Raw genomic sequence first — 20,838 nt, 5'->3', positions numbered from 1 at the left:
GTAGATCGCATGTAAGCAAGGTATCCCCTGGTGTAGGTGCCAATTTGGGATACCCTCCTTCATGGATTATTTAGATCATAAGATGTGTTTCACATATGTTGATCCTGCTAGGAATATAGCTCTGTGCTGTCCACACTGCAGTGTTTTCAGCCCCCCGCACCATGCAGTGAAAATAGGAAGTGTGGACAGCACAGAGCTATATTCCTGGCAGGATCAACAGATGTGAAACACATCTTATGATCTAAATACGCTGCTGTGTCTCCACGTCATAAGTTATTCCTGCAGCTTAACACCCAAATGGGTTTGTTCTACTTTATGAAGAAAACTGGACATGATGATGCCATGGACTCAATTTTATAGTTGCTTCAGTAGTTGGGTGGAAGATAGGATTTTATAGAAATCGCTCTCCACTGGTGAGCATGTGTGAGAATGCAAGTATTTAGATTTACCACTTGCCGCCAGCAGGGGGAGCTCTGTTTGTGATTTGTCCCCTGTAAAGTCTCTTCTTTCAGGCAGCTGCTGAGCTAAGGAAGGGCACTTCAATCCCACCGTCTGTATAGGTAAAGTTGTCCATGTCTTAAAAAGTGCATTAACACAATTTACCAGATAAAGTATCCAGTTGCCTCCTGTAGATTTACTGCTACAGGGTGGCCACTGTATGCAGCATCTCGTGTGTGTGTGCAATTTGTTCTGCGTTCCTGGGTAGGTGGCACAACCATCCAGCTGTGCTGTGATTCGTTACAGCACATGCCTATCACCGGGTTCCAGCCAATGATTGACCGCCAGCACCTGATGATCGGCTCTGAGCTTCACCAAACACAGCTCTGTAAATGTTAGCAACTTAGAGCTGTGTTGAGTGACGGGGATGTCGTTTGTTCATTCCCTGCTAAGCAGGAAATGAAAACCACTAGATTCCTTCGTAAAAGCAGCACACAGTAAACACACATGAATGAATGAATGAATGAAATACTTATATAGCGCACAATGCGAACTGAATCGCCTCTTGTTAGGCATACATTTAACCCCTTGATTGCCCTAGATGTTATCCCCTTTCCTGCCAGTATCATTGGTACAGTGACCATGCATATTAGCACTGATCCCTGTAATAATGTCAGTGACCGTTTCCCCCAGTATCAATTAGTGTCAGATTGTCCGCCACACTTACAATCCCGTTGTAAATTGATGATCACCGCCATTACTAGTATAAAACAAAAATCAAAACAAATTACAGTATACTGTATATCCTATATTTTGTAGACTCTATAACTTTTTTATACAAACCAATCAATATACATTTTGGGATTTTTCTTACAAAAGACATGTAGCAGAATACATTTTGAGAGATTATATTTTTATTATTTATCGGATATCTTTTATAGCAGAAAGTAAACCATATAAATTTTTTTCAAAATTGTCAGTATTTTTTCGTTTATATGATAAGAAAAAATAAAAAACCATGAGGTAATCAAATACCACAAAAAGAAAGCTCTATGTGTAAAAAAAAATATATATATATAAATTTAATTTGGGTACAGTGTTGCACGACCGTGCAATAGTCAGTTAAAGTAGCGCATTGATGCTAAGCAAAAAATAGCCTGATCATGAAGGGGGTAGAAGCTTCCAGAGCTGTAGTGGGTATACTATTCTAACATTGCCATGATACATACAAGTCTACATAAGGGCTCATCTGCAGCTAAAAAAAACTGCTTTTACAGGCATTTGAGCTTTTTTTTTCAGCTTGAAGAAGCTTGTTTTTTTTGTGCTCTTTTGCACATTTTAATTGAGCTTTTTTGAGCATAAGAAATTTTATTTTTATTTTTTTTTATCACAAAACCTCCCCTCAGCAATTTTTACTGTTTTTTATTTTTAATTTTTTTTTCTGTGCTTTTTTGAGCTTTTTTGTGTGTTTTTGGGCACTTGAAAGCTCTGCTCAAGCACGTAAAGTTGGTGGGGTTTTTTTTTCTGCCTGCAAGCTCATATGCCTGTAAACTGAAAATGCCATAGTGTGCATGGACACATTGGCTAACATGGAGGGAAGTTTCCAGGCAGAAAAAATGAAAGTTCACAAGCCTGTAGGAGCCGCTTCTTTGAGACGCAGTGTGCATGAGCCCTTAGAATGAGGACATCTGCAGCAGTTTGATGAAATAAATAGATTACATTTATAAAGCTGACTAGGAATGAGGTTCACCATAACCACATTTGTAGTGGGTTAGATGGTGTTCAGTAGAGACTAGTAACAGAAAAGAGTTTATGCTCCCAGTGGTCTTCCTGCAGTAGAAGAAAGTCAGTTGCCCTCTTTTGCTGGAGAAAGACTATTTAGGTAGATAGGCTAGTGTGAGTAACTGATCACTGTGTTATAATGCTTTTTTGTAAAGCAATATCCAACATCACCTAGAAATCCAAAGAAAAACACTTACCGTATATACTCGAGTATAAGCCGAGATTTTCAGCCTCTTTTTTGAGGCTGAAAGTGCCCCCTCGGCTTATACTCGAGTCACCGCTGTCTGACTGCTCGATCAGCGTATCGAGCAGACAGACGGCGGACATTAAAATTCAAAAGCCGCGCCTCCTTCTCCGCCTCCGCCTGTGATAGGCGGAACACTGAATTTCCCAGCAGTCAGTGTTCCGCCTATCACGGACATCCGCTCATTCTCATACTACGGACGAGTATGAGAGGATGTCCGTGATAGGCGGAACACAGGCTGCTGGGAAATTGAGTGTTCCGCCTATCACAGGCGGAGGCGGAGGCGCGGCTTTTGAATTGTAGAATGGCCGCCGAGAAGAGCGGCGATCCTGGAGCGGCGATCCATCGGCACGACACGGGACGGAGGAGGCACGGGACGGAGGAGGCACGGGACGGAGGAGGCTCGGGACGGAGGAGGCTCGGGACGACGGCGGCTCGGGACGGAGGCTCGGGACACAGGTAGGCTGGACACACACACAAGGCTGCACGGACACACACACAGGGATGGATGGATGGACACACACACACACACACACACACACACACACACACACACACACACACACACACACACACACACGGATGGATGGATGGATGGATACACACACACACACACACACACAGGGATGGATGGATGGATGGATGGATACACACACACACACACACACACACACAGGGATGGATGGATGGATGGATACACACACAGGGATGGATGGACCGACACACACACAGGGATGGATGGACACACACAGGGATGGATGGACGGACACACACACAGGGATGGACGGACACACAGGGATGGACAGCCATGTCTCACCCTCGGCTTATACACGAGTCAATAAGTTTTCCAGTTTTTTGGGGGTAAATTGGGGGCCTCGGCTTATATTCGGGTCGGCCTATACTCGAGTATATACGGTAAATGTCCAAAATGACGTTACTGTTTGTAGGGAAAAATAACTAGCTATGCAAGCAGCAGTCTCGGCCTTGTTACAATACGCAGCGATATGGCTTAAGCATAGATCCTAAACTAGTCAATGAAGTTGCCCCTGTGCAGTACTGGCAGCGGCTTTGTGCCTGTGGGCCTGACTCCCAAACCAGCTGACAATGAGGAGTCTTCTTGGCTTTGATCTTCTGCTTTCCTTCATGTGACCTTTGCTGACGGATAAATTATTTCTTTCTAATCCATTCGAGAATATTAAATCCTTAAGGGTGCATGTTAGTCTTTCTTGTTCAAAGCCATTTGAACATTGCTAATTTGCAATGCAATTTTCATTGTAAATATTATACAGTAAAGCCATCTTCTTAAGATCTTCTCTTTTCTGAAGAACAAATACCTAGAGTCTCCTCTAGGTATTTGGAAGACTTACTGCTTGTCTTACCGCATCCTCTCTTCCTTCCACATAAAATATTGGGATTGATGAATGAATATACATAACCATTTGCCAAAAGAGGCATTTAGGCTAGATATATGGTGGGGGCTGTTTTATGAGACTGATGTATGCTCTACTGTAAAATCTAAGGATGCTCGTGAAATTCACCCCGGAAAAAAAAAAAAAAAATAAGTTCCCTAAGCACCTATTTCATTTTCATATAACTAATGATGTTAGACTTGTGTTCCAATTACTAACATTGTTCTGTAGCTGCAGTTTTCTCTAAAGGCCCGTACACACAATCACAAAATTGTAAGAAAAATACCACTTTTGAACCGATCGCATTATAATATGATCGTTAGTACACAGCTTTCGATAGCTGATCCCCACCGATTATCCCGATATTATCCGAAGGGACAAGCACAAACATTTTTCTCGTACAATACCAGATCTCACAATTTTCTTTAAACAGTACAGTTGTCGTTCAAAAATACAACACAAATTTCTTGTTAAAAAAAAATAAAACACAAATACACTACAACATCCCTTCCAAATTTTCTTTTGTTGTTGTATGAGAATTTTCGCAACGTTAGTAAACTTAATTTTTAATATGAGACTAGCATGCAAGAAAAAAAAAAAAAAGGATTGATCATTCATCCGATAATCTCATTGTGTATACCAGGTATTGTGTTGAATTGAATTAAAGCTGGGTTCCAGGCAAACGGCCAGATATACACATGGAATGTACAGTAGCTCACAAAAGTGAGTACAAACCTCACATTATTGTAAATATTTTATTATATCTTTTCATGGGACAACACTGATGAAATGACACTTTGCTACAATTTAAAGTAGTGAATTTACAGCTTGTATAACAGTGTAAATGTTCTTCCCTCTCAAAATAGCTCAAAGCACAGCCATTAATGTCTAAACCGCTGGCAACAAAAGTGAGTACACCCATAAGTGAAAATGTCCAAATTGGGCCCAAAGTGTCAATATTTTGTGCGGCCACCATTATTTTCCAGCACAGCCTTAACCCTCTGGCATTCATGGTTCCCTCAATGAACTGTAGCTCCCCAATGCCGGCAGCGCTCAAACAACCCCAGACCATGACACTCCCACCACCATGCTTGACTGTAGGCAAGACACACTTGTCTTTGTACTCCTCACCTGGTTGCCGCCACACACGCTTGACACCATCTGAACCAAATAAGGTTTATCTTGGTCTCCTTAGAGGACATGGTTCCAGTAATCCATGTCCTCAGTCTGCTTGTCTTCAGAAAACTGTTTGCAGGCTTTCTTGTACACCATCTTTAGAAGAGGCTTCCTTCTGTGACTACAGCCATGCAGACCAATTTCATGAAGTGTGCCATGTATGGTCTGAGCGCTGACAGGCTGATCCCCCACCCCTTCAACCTCTGCAGCAATTCTGACAGAATTCATATGTCTATTTCCGAAAGACAACCTCTGGATATGATGCTGAGCACATGCACTCAACTTCTTTGGTCAACCATGGTGAGGCCTGTTCTGAGTGGAACCTGTCCTGTTAAACCACTGTATGGTCTTGGCCACCATGCTGCAGGTCAGTTTCAAGGTCTTGGCAATCTTCTTATAGCCTAGGGCATCTTTATGTAGAGCAACAATTCTTTTTTTCAGATCCTTCGAGAGTTCTTTGCCATGAGGTGCCATGTTGAACTTCAAGTGACCAGTATGAGAGAGTGAGAGCGTTAACACCAAATTTAACACACCTGCTCCCCAGTCACACCTGAGACCTTGTAACACTAATGAGTCACATGACACCGGGGAGGAAAAATTGCTAATTGGGCCCAATTTGGACATTTTCACTTAGGGGTGTACTCACTTTTGTTGTCAGTGGTTTAGACATTTAATGGCTGTGTTTTGCGTTATTTTGAGGGGACAGCAAATTTACACTGTTATACAAGCTGTACACCCACTATTTTACATTGCAGCAAAGTGTAATTTCTTCAGTGTTGTCACATGAAAAGATATAATAAAATATTTACAAAAATGTTAAAGTGATTATAAACCCTTACATATACCCAGTGAAGTCACTGGCCTCTGGTGATACACAGAGATGAAACAAATCTTCCTACATAAGTTATACCTGTTCATCTGCATCTTCTCTTTTCTACATCATGCAAAGTCCAGAATTTCTAAAGCTTGTCTGAGCTGTCAGAAAAAAAAGTGGAGTGCTAAAATCACACTCTGCAGAGCTCAGTGAGGAGATCTCTGAGAGGTTATTGGAGGTAACGTTCATATTCCGATCGCACTTATTTCTGAAAAAAGCTTTAAGATGTTTGGTGCTGGGGCAACCACCAGCTGGGGACTGGATTATACAGGACACAGTGACGATATCTGCCAGCACACTATGTTTCTTCAGGTTGAGTCCAAGGGTGTTTTTTTATTTTTTATGAGTGAAAACTGTTTTGACTCAACCTGAAGATCTGTGGTATGCTGGCAGATATTTTCACTGATTGGAGGGAAGAGACACCCGCCTCTTCACACAGGAACTGTCACGATCAGGGGTCAGGCTCGAAGACCATTTGTTATAGCAGTTGCAGGACTACCACTAACCAGCAGGATAGGCACACAGGCAGTCACCCTGGCAGATGACACAGGCTCACATGAGGTGCAGAGTCTAAGTACTAACCGGTGTTCACCAGAGCTCCTAATGGTGGAGATGGATTTAGCTGCATGTTAGTACCAGGTCGCGGTCCTCAGACTCACCCCACCATGAGGTGAGCAAGCCGGGGTTCAGTAGCGGATGAGCAGGTAAGGATCAAACATAAGCGTGGTCAGTAAACAAGCCAAAAGGTGCAGAGTCTAAGTACTAATCGGTGTTCACCAGAGCTCCTAATGGTGGAGATGGATTTAGCTGCATGTTAGTACCAGGTCGCGGTCCTCAGACTCACCCCACCATGAGGTTAGCAAGCCGGGGTTCAGTAGCGGTTGAGCAGGTAAGGATCAAACAGAAGCGTGGTCAGTAAACAAGCCAAAAGGTCGGTAATGAGTTGCTGCAGGTTGGGATCAGGCAGAAGCGTAGTCGTGGAACAAGCCAAGGGTCGGTACCGAGCAGTAGCAAATATAAATGGCAGCAAGGAAGACAGGAGCAAGATACAGGCTGGAGATAGCACAATATTCTGGCAAGGAGGAAGTGCAGAGACATGTCTTATATCAGGAAGTTCGTCGGAGGAGCAAAGAGTTCAATGTTCAGCCGAAATCAAGGTACAAGGCAGGGTTGTCTAAAGGATCTGACAAGGCACTGTCCACTGTGTCCAGCATCTCAGATAGCTTAGTGAGCAGATTCATTGCCAGACACAGCTGAGGTCTTAGGTTCAAGTCCAGGTCCTGAGTTGAGGCTGTCAATTAGCTGGAGGTCCCTCCCCTGCCACCTTTTTACTTTTGGTGTCGGGAAATCTTGCCAGAAGTGGGTCATTCAAAACAAAACCAAAGAAAACACCCAGCTCAACTCACCAGCCAGTCTGCAACCAACCAAATTATCCTGTCTAAACCCCTGTTTTTAATGCACACTGTTAGACAGTATAATTCGGTTGTTTGCAGACTGGCTGGTTGAGCTGGGAATTTTCTTTGGTTTTGTTTTGCATGCATTGCCCTTCCATGTGCTCCTTGTTGTAAAGGCAAATTATAGGTGGGGGCAGTGGCCAATTGTTTTACTGATATATTATGTAATATTGGTGAGGGGACACACTGGACACCATTGCTGTAATTGAGCTATGTGCTGGGTGTCCAGTGCGTCCCTGTTCCTTTGAGGGGTGGGCTACCTCCAAGCTCACCTGCTCTCTATCTATACATTAGAATGCATGTGGTTCTATTATGGAGGCTGTCATAAATTTATAAGAGTTAGAACTGCAGATAACACTGGGTTGACCTGGAGAGGCTCTACAGCTTACTCATGTATTTGCAAATGTGTATTAACTAAACCCCTGTTTTTATTGCGAATGGTTAGACCGGATAATTCGGTTTGTAGCAGGCTGGCTGGTGAATTGAGCTGGGAATTTTCTTTGGTTTTGTTTTACGTTGCCTTTCCTTTCCATGTGCTCTTTGCTGTGAAGGCCAGTTATAGGTGGGTGCAATGGCCACTTGTTTGTTAAAGAAGTGATTCATGCTGATAGCAGAGGAGGGAAGAAGCAGACAGAACTGACACTTAGTGGTGGCCAGTTCACAAGGGGCACAGGGGCATTGCATCCCCCCCAGCCCACACAATCCATGTGTGTGGCTGTTCACTGTATGGAGCACCAAACCAACAGATCTCTACCGGGGCTGTCGTCCCCTCACAAGCATGTGGCCAAATCCCAAGGCCCCAATTGGCATGCTTCATGTTGTCCTCGGTGCAGAGCACTGCTCCCGAACCCTCCCACCCTGCTATACCAGCAAAACACTTTCCATTGGCTTCTGGCTTCCCACCCTGGCGGCCTATCAGGACAGGAGGCCAAAGACCCATAACCCAGAAAGAAGACTAGGTCAACACAGAAGCCGTGCGTCCAGGCACAAGGGGAGCCATGACCGATGGAGGGCTCTGTCCATAGGTTGAGCGCGGACCTGGAGGGGCCTGCCCACACGCTCCCCTCCTCCCAATATCCTCCAGCACCAGCCTCCACTGCACTTGGTGCTCTTAATTGAGACAAGTAAACACTATATAAGGATATGCTTTGTTCATATTTCATAGCTGAGGTTTACAACCACTTTAACGAATACAGTGGTATTATCTCCCTACTCCTAGTCAGCTGATTGGATGGTGAAAGAGCAGAAGTCGTCTAAGGTTGAGGTTATTCCTCTGTTCTCTCCTTCTGCTCCTATTCAGCATATTTGCATGCAGCACAACTGATTTGTTCCCACCGTTGCCCCTCCCTCACCTAGTGATGCTGTACAGTAGCTTACAAGAGGCTAATATCAAATACATTTATGTACTTACAGTGTTTGCATTCAATCCTGTATTATGGATACACATCTGTATTCATTTTGTGTTTTATTTTTTATTTTTTTATTTATCTGTCTGAAGTTAAGATTTAAAAAAAAAAAATATTTTTCCATGCATACATTGCTTTCTCTCTAGAGACTACTGTAAGGGTGCATACTGCGTGATTGGCAGTTACAATCTTGTTAGGGTGCGCTAAGTAGCCATTTTGTTCTGTAAACAATGAATATCATAATTGATCAGAGTCGGTGGGGCCAAAAGGAGACATTCGATTGAAGAATCAAGAAAAAGAAGATACGGGGATGATAGAGGAGATGAATAATGCATAGAAAATAAGTCCAAGGTAAAAAATAATGGAATGCTGCCTTGGTACTGAGAGATGGATTTTACCACTTTCTCCTTTTAAAAAGAAATGTTTCAAACAGGAACCTGAAACACTGTTCTCAACAGTCTATTCAACTCCTGGCGCAAACCTTTTTGGCTTTCTTCAGCTCCAGAGGTCAAACCAATATCCTCCTGAATTATACTTTAATAATGTGTTGTTTATTGTTTGCATTTGTAAAACTGTTTCTAGGGGAATGAGCACATCCGGGAGAGACAACCCTTTTAGCCTAGTGTGCCGAAAATTGTTTTTGTAGGAACTTGAGTGTCCGATATATAAAACAAATTGTCTACTTCACATTCTCAATTATTATTATTAGAGAATGGAAAAAACAACCCACAACATTGGTGTCAGTGACTGCAATGATAAACTTTCAGGGTTGGTGTCACTGCAAAATACCCCTGATATTGGTGTGAGTGCACTGTAAAATAACTCAGAGAAGAATGAGGCAGCATGCATAGTGCACCACATCAAACTGTACATGTGACAAAATTACACAGTGGTAGGGGCTTAACACCTGGACCTACATACAGTATAGGAGTCAAAAAGATGTAATATACAAAGTGTAGGTGTCAAGAGTGCAGGGGTCAGGTTATGCAATGTAACTAGTGCTGGCCTGGCAGTGAGTGAGGGGCAGATACTTGAAGTTTACTAGCCAAGTTACTCAATGGAGAGATCCAACCACTGCCAAACTGTCTCAGCCAATGGTCTTTCTTGCCCTTGTGTAAGATCTGCCCAGATGCAGGGATACTTTCTACCCCTTACTGGTAGTGTGCCAATGTTTTACCTTAGTCCCATGTAGGCCGGCACTCAGGATGCTCCCAGCTGTAACTTGCCTGTTAAAGAGGAGTGGGCCCCTGCCATACAGCAGAAGCTGTGCTAAAGCTCTGTTGTTGTTCCTGTCAAATCAACCCCACTACACCCTTTTTTTACCCTGAGCAGGAAGATGTTTGTGAGGGAACCGTCCAGCACCCAGCTTGGGTGCCTCCGTCAAGATATTGTTTCATCCAGTCTAGACCTAGGAAACGGGTATTATAGTTGAGCACTCAAGACTAGGCGACACTAGCTAACTGGAACTCCCTTTTTTGAAATTTCACACACAATATGAACCTGATTACCCTAACAATGCAAACTGTAAACAGGATTATGATTAACCACTTCCATATTGGGCCTATTCTGGCACTCCTCTCCTACATATAAAAATCATAATTTTTTTTACTAGAAAGTTACTCAGAACCACCAAACGTGTGTATATATATGTGTGTATGTGTGTATATATATATATATATATATATATATATATATTTAGCAGACACCCTAGGGAATGAAATGGCAGTCATTTAAACTTTTTATCTTGCACAGTATTTACACAAAAAAAAATGTCAAACTTTTTTTTGGAAAAGAAACAGTTTCATGATTTAAAAAAATGACAAAACAGTAAAGTTTTTTATATAATGTGAAAGATGATGTTACACTGAGTAAATAGATACCCAACATGCCACGCTTTAAGATTGTGCACACTCATAGAATGACGCCAAACTTCAGTACTTAAAAATCTCCATAGGCAACACTCTAAAAATGTTTTACAGGTTACACATTTAGAGTTTCAGAGGAGATCTAGTGCTAGAATTGTTGCTCATGCTCTTATGCACGCGGCAGTACCGCACATGTGTGGTTTGAACGGTGTTTACATATATGGGCGGGAATAATGTGTGTGTTTGCTTCTGAGCGCGAGCTACCGGGGACAGGGGCGCTTTAAATTATTATTTATTTATTTAGATTTTTTTTATTTGACTTTATTTTTTTGTTATTTTTACTTTATTTTACAACAATTTTTTTGATCACTTTTATTCCTATTACAAGGAATGTAAACATCTCCAGTAATAGGAATCATTTGTGACAGGTCCTCTCTATGGAGAGATGCAAGTCACTAAGACCCCACATCTCTCCTCCAGGCTGGAAAGCACGAGATCGAAAAAAAAAAATCCACGATCTCTTGCTTTACTTCCGCGGCCCAGACATGTCATAACGGCACGCCAGTGCCCTCCGACGGTCATAGAGATGACCGGTGACCATCTGGTCACCGAAAATCTCTATGCTCATCATTTGGCGGGGGGCGATTCTCCGGGTCCCCAATGGAACGGGAGAGCCCGGAGAAGTACTGGATGGCGGTGGGAGGGGGATGTCCCCTCCTGTCGCCTGTAAGAATGATCAAGGGGCAGAATTGCCACTATGATTATTCTTATGGTGCACAGAATCGCCGGCTGAAAACAAGGAAATCTGAATGATGTCTTTAGCTGCAGGCATCATTCAGATATTCCCACTGAAAGTCCAGGACGTCATATGATGTCCTTGGGTGGGAAGTGGTTAACATGGCTCAGGACAGCCAACATACAACATAATGCTAATACACATCTAACAACTAGTAGCTGCCAGTAATCTAATTAACATGAATTATTAACAATTCGTTTCTTAAACAAACCTAGGTAGGTGCCCAGACCATTCGGCACCCAGCCCACAACCCTGGATAAACAAAACATGAGTCCATAACATTCCACAATGATTTGATAACAAGGTACAGTTGTCACAATATTAATCACATCTCCAAGAGATGAACAGACAGAAAAAATAGGTGACTCCATTAACAATGGGAATGCACACCTAGGAGGGACAGAATGGGATAAAGACACTAGACACCTTAAACAGATATCAGGAGACCCCAGAATCAGGTTGAGCTGAGCTGATATTAACATCTGCTCTGAGTATCAGTCTAAAGCAGTCATTGCTAGTTTGGGCATAGAAGACCCAAATATGTAACTGGATCCTCCAATTTCCAGAGTCTGTGCTTTGGGAAGGCATTGACTTGATTCCAAAACAAGACCACATCCTCCAGACACCTCCCAAAAAGTAGTGTTCCCTTAAAAGCCAGGGCCTATAGTCAGTAGGTAAGAGGTTACCCTACAGTGCCTTCCAAAAGCCCCTGTCCTGGTGGGGTGTGTCACAATGGTCACATAATTTTGTTGTTTTTTTTTTTTTTTGTTTTTTGGTTTTTTTTTAATGATAGCCACTCTTCCGATTTCTTTCAATTAAAGGGATTGTAAAGTAAATTTTTTTTTTTTTTAAATAACAAACTTACCTCCACTGTGCAGCTCGTTTTGCACAGAGTGGCCCTGAACCTGCTCTTCTGGGGTCCCTCGGCAGCTGTCTCTGCTTCCTCCCAGAGGTACTTCTCACGTTCATGCGAGCTCCCTCGCATGGTGAGAAGCACCTGCGGGCGTGCTCCCGTGATACAGCCGGCGGCTATAGCCGCTCGCTGTATCACGCGGCCCCGCCCCCCTGCGCTCCGCGTCAGTGGATGTGATTGACAGCAGCACGAGCCAATGGCTGCGCTGATTTCCAGCCAATCAGCGGCCAGGCTGCGCTGCTTTCCATCCATCCACTCCAGCCAATCAGCAGCCAGGCTGAGTGGTGAAGAAGAACGGCGGGGGCGAGCGCGGGATTTTGGAGGGGTGAGGTAAGTAAAATGGGGGGGGGCTCGGGGCGCAGGCACTGTCAGATGTTTTTTCACCTTAATGCATTAAGGTGAAAAAACATTTACCTTTACAACCCCCTTAAGTTGCACAAACTTCATAGTTAATCATACAGATCTTTTTACGGCTCTGCAGTTACTTTTCTGCTTTGGTGCAGTTTTTGTTTCTTTCACACATACTTAAAGTGGAACTAAAGAGCATACATAATTACCTTCGTTTTAATGGAATGACGCCCACCCAATCATCATCTTCACAGCTTCTTTCAAGGTGCAGGTCTTCAGCTGTTTTGATTTGGCTGGCTCGAAATGACTGCACTCCTGCACGACGGTCATCCTAGCACAGTGGCCATCAACCCTGTCCTCAGGGCCCACTAACAGGCCAGGTTTGCAATATAACTGAAATACATCACAGGTGATATAATTTGCTGCTCAGTGATTGCAGTATTCTAGCCTACTTCTCCCCAAGGTAATACATAAAACCTGGCCTGTTAGTGGGCCCTGAGGACAGGGTTGATGACCACTGTCCTAGCACATTGCCTACGTGCCACAATAGAAACTCAGCTGCACATTTGCAGTTCTGAGTGTTCATTCTGCAGAGGATTGCGAATCCTAGGCAGGTAAGTATGCTTTTTTGCAGAAGAGACATTGCTTGTCTCTTCTGCAATGAAAAATATGCCTGTTAGCATTTTTTACATTTAGTTCTACTGTAAAGTAGGCAAAACCTTAATTTTTTTTTTTCATTTTGGAGGGCTTTAACCCCTTTTATTTTTTTGTATTTGTTTTCCCCTCTATCCCATTTATTGGATTTCAGTTGTTTCATGAAGGCTCAGCATCACATGTGTGTGATAGTGTGCAGCCTGCCCAGAAATGCCCAGTCCTCCAGACTGACATCCATCCATCAAGACATATCATATTTGCATAACTTCCATAGGCCAGCCCATTGCTTACATTAGGACTGAGGGCATTTGAGAGAAGCACTGTGTCAGGGTGCTGTGATGTTTTCAGGAAGCTATGTACAGCACCCTGCTGACCTCACTGGCTCTAATATAAAACTGGGTCTAATATAAGTTATGTAATGTGAATAGGTTTTAATTAAAAATGTCTTTACCGTGTTAGGGAGAGGGAGGAGACGGGGAAGGCAAAATAAAATGCAGTGAAAAAGTATTCACACCCCTTGAAATTTTCCACATTTTGTCATGTTACAACCAAGAATATAATGTGCTTTATTGGGATTTTATGTGATAGACCAGCACAAAGTGGCACATAATTGTGAAGTGGAAGAAAAATAATTGGTTTTCATTTTTTTTTTACATGTGGCATGCATTTCTATTCAGCCCCCCTCCCCCCGAGTTCTACTTTGTTCACTGCAATTAATTACAGCTGCAAGTCTTTTTGGGTATGTCTCTGCCAGATTTGCACATCTAGAGAGTGACATTTTTGCCCATTCTTCTTTGAAAAATAGCTCAAGCTCTGTCAGATTGGATGGAGAGTGCCTGTGAACGCAATTTGCTAGTCTCTCCACTGATTCTCAATTGGATTTAGGCCTGAACTTTGACTAGGCCATTCTAACACATGAATATGCTTTGCTCTAAACCATTCCATTGTAGTTCTGGCTGTATGTTTAGGGTCGTTGTCCTGCTGGAAGGTGAACCTCCGCCCCAGTCGCAAGTCTTTTGCAGAATCAAACAGGTTTTCATCTAAGATTGCTCGGTATTTGGCTCCAGCCATCTTCCCATCAACTCTGACCAGCTTCCCTGACCCTGCTGAAGAAAAGCATCCCCACAACATGATGCTGCCACCACCATGTTTCACAGTGCGGATGGTGGAGATGGTGTGTTCAGGGGTATGTGCAGTGTTAGTCTGCCACACAGTGTTTTGCTTTTAGACCAAAAAGTTAGACCAAAAAGTTAAATTTTAGTCTCATCTGATCAGAGCATATTATTCCACTTAATATGTCCCGCACATGGCTTCTCCCAAACTACAAACCGGACTTATGGCTTTCTTTCAACAATGACTTGTGTGGAGTGCACAACTAATGGTTGTCTTGTGGACAGATTCTCCCACCTGAGCTGTGGATCTCTGCAGCTCCTCCACAGTTACCATGGGCCTCTTGGCTTCTTCTCTGATTAATGCTCTCCTTGCCCAACTTTTTTGTTTCTATTTTAGACAGAGTAAGGAGGATTATAACCCCGTCATGTTTTTTCGTCCATTCGTCCCATTGCTGAGATTTCACTTCCTATCCTATAGCCAAACAGGAAGTGAGAGTAAATCCCTGCAAATTAAGATAATTCCTTGGGAACCCCACAAGTCCCCAGAACTAGTGTCCCCATTGGAAGATATCCTCGCTATTACTTTTCTGAAGACAATCAAAATTTGGGATTTTTTTTACTTTCACTTTCAACACTAATGGTAAATGGGGCAAATAGCGTGAACCTCCTTAATGGGCACAAACAGCAATAAAAACTCACAGGCTTTCTATTTGACTTTGCACTAAAAAAAAAAAAGTTTTCGCCTTTTAATTATACTTTTTACATTTAATTAAGTTTACATTAAAGAAGTCCCACTGTATTCTATGGAAGCTGTGCATCTGAAAAGGTAATCGGACGACAAGACCAGTCAGTGGTATTGCCTTTTGGCTCCCTGCAGCTAATGTTTTCCCCATTACTGACCTGCTGTGTCCTTATTTCATGCTGTGTAACAGTTGGATGAAAAGATTGGAGCACCACACCAGAATATTAAAAGCCAAAAATGTGTTATGTGATGCAATAAATATCCATATAGAAGAGCCACATTTTTTTATTCCGTGCTGTATTTTTGTTGAAAGGTTGGGTATCTTGGCAAAGGAGCCAGGCCTTTCTTCCTCATGTCAAAGCTGCCATCTCGACAATGGGGGGGGGGGGGGTCATCAAAAAGCAGCAGGAGAGGTGACAAAAGCCCAGATCCACAGAGTAAATGAAGTAGGGGCAGGAAGGTGTTTGCCTTGCAGGTCCTTAGGTACGGCTTCCTCTTCTGCAGGCATCCAGTTGAACAGCAGCACTGTAATAACATCCAGCAACACTCAAACTACAGATATGTAGCTATAAAGCTATAGACACAGAGTGTCTAAGTACCGTCACATGCGCTGCTGTTTTTCAGGATGAATTCAAGGTAAAACGTAGATTTTGCATGATATTATTTAGCCAAAATTTGCTTGTCTACATGCTCCCAAAAAGATGGCAGATACTCCGTTATGAGTAGAGTTCATCTTTATGATTTCTACCGCTGGTCTAGCCCTACATTATGGTAAATATTATTATTAGAATAATATAGGATTTATATAGGACCTTGGGAGCAGGAAGTCATGAGAAGAGCAGAGAGAACAGTTTGCGTGATATTTGGGGACACGATTGGTGATGTAGCTCAACGGCAGAGTTGTGTATTGCTTTGTATGTTAGCATTTTGCATTTAATTTGCTGGGCAATTGGAATCCAGTGGAGGGATTAGCAGAGAGGGGTGGCAGACACTGAGTGGTTGATAAGGTAGATGAGTCTGGCAACAGCATTCATGAAAGACTAAAGAGGAGGTAGCCTATGGGAGAGGTAGACCTATGAGAGGAGTTGCAATAGTGAAGCTGAGAGATACCAAGGGAGAGAATGAGAAGCTTTGGTACATGGGTAGGCTTTTCATTGCTAGAGATGTATTTCACAAGGAACTGCTTTGATATTTCCCCTGACTGCTCCATTGCATGGAGAAGTAAGTACCCATAGATATTTTCAAATATATCAGAAAATCTCTGTGTGCGAAAAAGAAGACTTGTTCTTTCTTTGTAATTTTCACTTAAACCCAACTATTACAACACTTGGCACTGTATTTTTGTGAGTGCCTACCTTGTGCTTGCTTTTTTCAGGTGCTGCTTGGTTTTGGTAGTCTTAAGAGACCACAGTCTGCAAGAAACAACACTTCTACTTTTCATTATTGTCCCTTATAACCCATAAACTGAATTGCCTTCACTCTCCCTAGCTTCTGCTAACTTAACTTGGCCCTTTGGGATTCCATAAAGGTAAATTGTGTGTTCAAACACCATGCATCATAAATCTTCCATACACCTATAATGGACTCTTGTTTAGACCATTTTCCTTTTCATAAGTACCACATAGGCATTTAGAAAAAGCCCAACCCTAAATGAAAATAAACTTTATATAGAAAGGCGCCACTGTGTTTTCAGGGATTTAATTGTAGCAGCTTTTATGTGTTCTTGCTACCTATTTTTTCCTTTTGCCAGTTTACAGAATATTCTGGTCTATCATAGGTGGCTGGTGAATTAACATACTTGTACAACACAATAGTTCACTTGTTTGCATATCGTGTACATAAAGACTTCTGTTTTTCTTTTTTTAGGTCGGGTGGTTAGAGAGAAAAGAATGGTAGAACCGCTGCAGAAAGACACTTACAAATATGAATTTGGAAACATGCCAATAGAATGGGAAGGTGATTGTTTGTTTATTTTTCTTACCGTTTATTGGAAAGATGTCTGGCTGTAAAGCTATATGACAAAATTGTGATTTGTATTTGCTTTTATCTCGGCGTATGTATACATATGTTAAAGTACAGATTTTATTTATATAGATATACTGTATGTATAGATATAGCCTGCAGAAAATTGACAAACCACAATTCTCTTTCTAGAGTTACTAATGTGAAATTTAGGTGCAAATTTGTCATAAATTTGGCAACCTGCTAATACAAATCAAGCTTTCAGATATAGTGCATGAGAAATATCATCAAATAAAAGAAATGCTATTATTTTTTTTTTCTAAATCTGAATTTGTATAATTAAAAAATATACATATAATGTACACCAGAGCTGCAAAAAAATAATCTTCAAACTTCCTTTGACAACTGCTGTACAACAGCTTACTTCAGTTTAACCACTTCAGCCCCAGAAGAATTGGCTGCTCAATGACCAGGCAATTTTTTGGTGATACGGCACCGCGTCACTTTAACTAATAATTGCGCAGTCATGCGATGCTGTACCCAAACAAAATTTAAATTTTTTTTCTCCACAAATATAGCTTTCTTTTGGTGGTATTTGATCATCTCTGTGTTTTTATTTTTATTTTTTGCGCTATAAACAAAGAGCGACAATTTTGAAAAAAACACAATTTCTCTATCGTTCATTGACGGACACCGCTCCATTAATCTTGGCGGTAGGGTTATTATGCCACCTTCAGGAGAGGACTAGGCAGAATATGTAATACATGTAAAAAACAACGGAACTGTACAGTTCCGTCCAGGGGGCCGTCCCTCTGGCTATGACCCCTCAGCCTGCTTCCTGCAGCTCAGTACGCCAACAAGCAGTATAACGTAAACTATAGGAGGGGTGGGTGCTGTGTCTGTCAATGAACTTCAGAGAAAAGGATTTTATGGTGAGTACAAAAATCCTATTACATGTGAAAAACAGAACTGTACAGACCGCCCAGGGGGCGGTCCCTCTGGCTATAACCCCTCAGCCTGCTTCCTGCAGCTCAGTTTTTTTTTCTGCCTAGTGAAGAAGGACCTAGGCTCCCTGCTGGGACCATCGGTCCTGGGGATTTTTTTCTGGATTTTGCCTTTTGCGCAAGTTATTGATCCTGTGATCTTCTGTCAACAGCCGGATTGGTGACAGGCTGGATAGTATAGATCCTTGTAGTCTCCCCAGCCTGGCCATCAAGCGTGTGCAGGCCCTAGCTACGTGCTGGGTCAGCCGCGACATGCCCCTCAGGCTCCAGGAGCGGCCAGTGAGCTATATGCTCCGGGGCACACGTATGAACGGACTACGGATGTCTTTGTCACAGTGTGACATGGCCCGCAGCCATCCCGTACTGCTCGGGTGTGGGTCTGTGATGGGATGCCTCCAGCTCATCTGGACGGTAAGTACAGCTCTCCCTGCCTCGGCAGGACAGAGCAGCTGGGCATTCCCTGGGAGGTCGATTGGGGGTCCCTCTTCTCCCTTTCCTCTATCCCTATCCCTGTATTCCCTCCCCCCGTGGGGGATGCTGCATGACTGGGCTGTGGTGCGGTGTATGTACCTGGGCCGGGGGTGCTCTGATCCTTGGCTGGGGGCTGCGCTGGCTGTCTGTGTCCATGTGCTGTCATGTCGCTTTGCATGTGCTGCCGCCATAGCGCGGACCGCCGCCATTTTCTGTGTAGTCTCTGTGTACAGCATGATTGTTGGCCATTTTCTGTTAGCCTCTGTGACAACCATGGTCGGCTGCCATTTTCTGGTAGCCTCAGCGCGGTTTTTCTCCCCAGCACTGGTTCCTGTGCCTCAGAACAGCACGGTTTTTGTTCATGGACACTTGTAAGCTAACACAGGACACAGTGATCAGCGACAGCATGGTGCAGCACTCGGTCAGGGTGGCGAGTCCTGCAGTGGGGCCCCTCAGTCTATTAAACGCTAGGAGGGTGGGATTGAGCACCTTGTCCTAAGTCCCCAAGGGTGGCAGACAGGGTGGGTCAGCATGGCATTAGAAGCTGGCGTTTCTTCCCCAGACCTCCCTGCAATTGCAACCTTTTCAGTCCCAAAAAGAATGGCGGTGCGGTACCCCTATGAAGAGAGCCTTCTTAAAAAATGCCCAACTCCCCTGGTCATGGACCCCCAGTATCCAGGTTACATAAAGTAACCACAATCCAGGTAGAAGGAGCTCCTGCATTTAAGGACCCTACGGACAGGAGGGCCGGGGCAGTGGCCTGGTCCATGTTTACGGTAGTGGGGTCAGCACTACGACCGGTACTGGCCACAGCATTAGTGTCACAGACACTGAGTAGGCAAAATGATTGCACCGTGAATTGGAGAAGCAGCAGTCCCCTCCAGTCTGCGTAGAACTAGCAGACCAGTTGGTGCACTGCCTTAAGTATGTCTGTGATGCAGCTCTGGATACACTCCCCCTGCTCTCCAGAGCATCGGTATCAGCAGTAGTGCTGCGGCACCTGATCTGGCTGAAATGCTGGTCTGATGCTGGACCAGGCATCTAAAAAAAGCCTTGACGGATTTGCCCTTCCTTGGTGAGCGGCTATTTGGAGCTTTGCTTGATGACTTTATTAAGAATGTCACAGGTGGGAAGAGCACGTTGCTCCCACAGTCCAAGAAGGGTAAGGAGCCACGCCGCAGACAAGTGCCCTCCTTTTCCACTCAAAAGAGGCTTTTTCATCCGCCCAGGACTTAAGGTAAAGGTTAAAGGACTTAAGCTCCCAGTCCAACAGGGTGACTGCTGAGGGACAGAAGCATCCCTGGTCTAGCAAGCCCTCAAACCTGCGAGCAAAAATACTACCACATGAAGGTTTGCCCCCCACCTGACACTCGGGTGGGGGGTCGCTTTCAGGAGTTTGCAGCTCGTGGGCCTCTTGGCTGTCCAACCAGTGGGTCTGCGAACTGATTTCATCAGGCTACAAGATAGAGTTCCTCTCTTGGCCACCAAACAGATTTTTCCTTCCAGCATACCCTTACTCACTTCTCGCCGGGAGGCCCTGTTTGGGGCAGTAAGGGACCTGCTCAGCCGTGGTGTGATAGTGCTGTTCCAAAACCAGAAAGGTTTCAGGCATTCTACTCAAATCTGATTGTAGTCCCCAAAAAGGAAGGGGTACGTCCAATCCTAGACCTAAAAGCCCTCAATTGCTTTGTGAAAGTACAAAGGTTCAGAATGGAATCCGTTCGCTCCGTAGTCGCTGCACTCCATCAGGGGGGACTCCTTGGCGTCTTTGGACATCCAGGACGCGTACTTGCATATACCCATATGCCTCAGGCATCAGAGGTTTCTGCGATTTGCAGTGGGGGAAGAGCACTACCAGTTTGTAGCTCTCCCCTTAAGTCTGGCTTCAGCACCCCGAGTCTTTACCAGAGTATTGGCTCCATTTATAGCGTTATTGTGACAATGTGGGATTGCAATCGCGGGTTACCTGGACAATCTCCTTCTGAGAGCAGCTTCCGCCTCAGAATTAAGAGAGAATGTAGCAATCACCATGCAAACTCTACAGGAGTTTGGGTGGGTGTTGAACTTCAAAAAGTCAGTACTAGTGCCGACTCAACGCCTGGAGTACCTAGGCTTACTGCTGGGCTCTGTGGAAGTGAGAGTGTTTCTTCCTTCAGACAAACTGCAGACTCTCAGAGCTGCTGTGAAG

General features: G+C 43.8%; 1 protein-coding gene across 2 annotated transcripts in view; it reads left to right on the top strand.

Annotated features, from left to right (window-relative positions):
* Positions 1–20,838, top strand: part of NDUFAF2 (NADH:ubiquinone oxidoreductase complex assembly factor 2) — a 220,965-nt gene that overhangs the window by 109,688 nt on the left and 90,439 nt on the right. The window contains exon 2 of one of the 2 annotated variants that reach the window (XM_077462681.1): positions 17,080–17,169. The exons of the other annotated variant lie outside the window; for it this stretch is intronic. Coding sequence (XP_077318807.1) covers positions 17,080–17,169 — 90 coding nt within the window. The remainder of the gene's footprint in view (positions 1–17,079; positions 17,170–20,838) is intronic. 2 annotated transcript variants of the gene reach the window in all.

Source organism: Lithobates pipiens, unplaced genomic scaffold (assembly GCF_037356315.1).
Source record: "Lithobates pipiens isolate NorthernLeopardFrog02 unplaced genomic scaffold, aLitPip1_a1.2 Scaffold_3, whole genome shotgun sequence".
In the NCBI taxonomy this organism is placed as follows: domain Eukaryota; kingdom Metazoa; phylum Chordata; class Amphibia; order Anura; family Ranidae; genus Lithobates; species Lithobates pipiens.
This window is presented reverse-complemented; position numbering and strand designations above follow the sequence as displayed.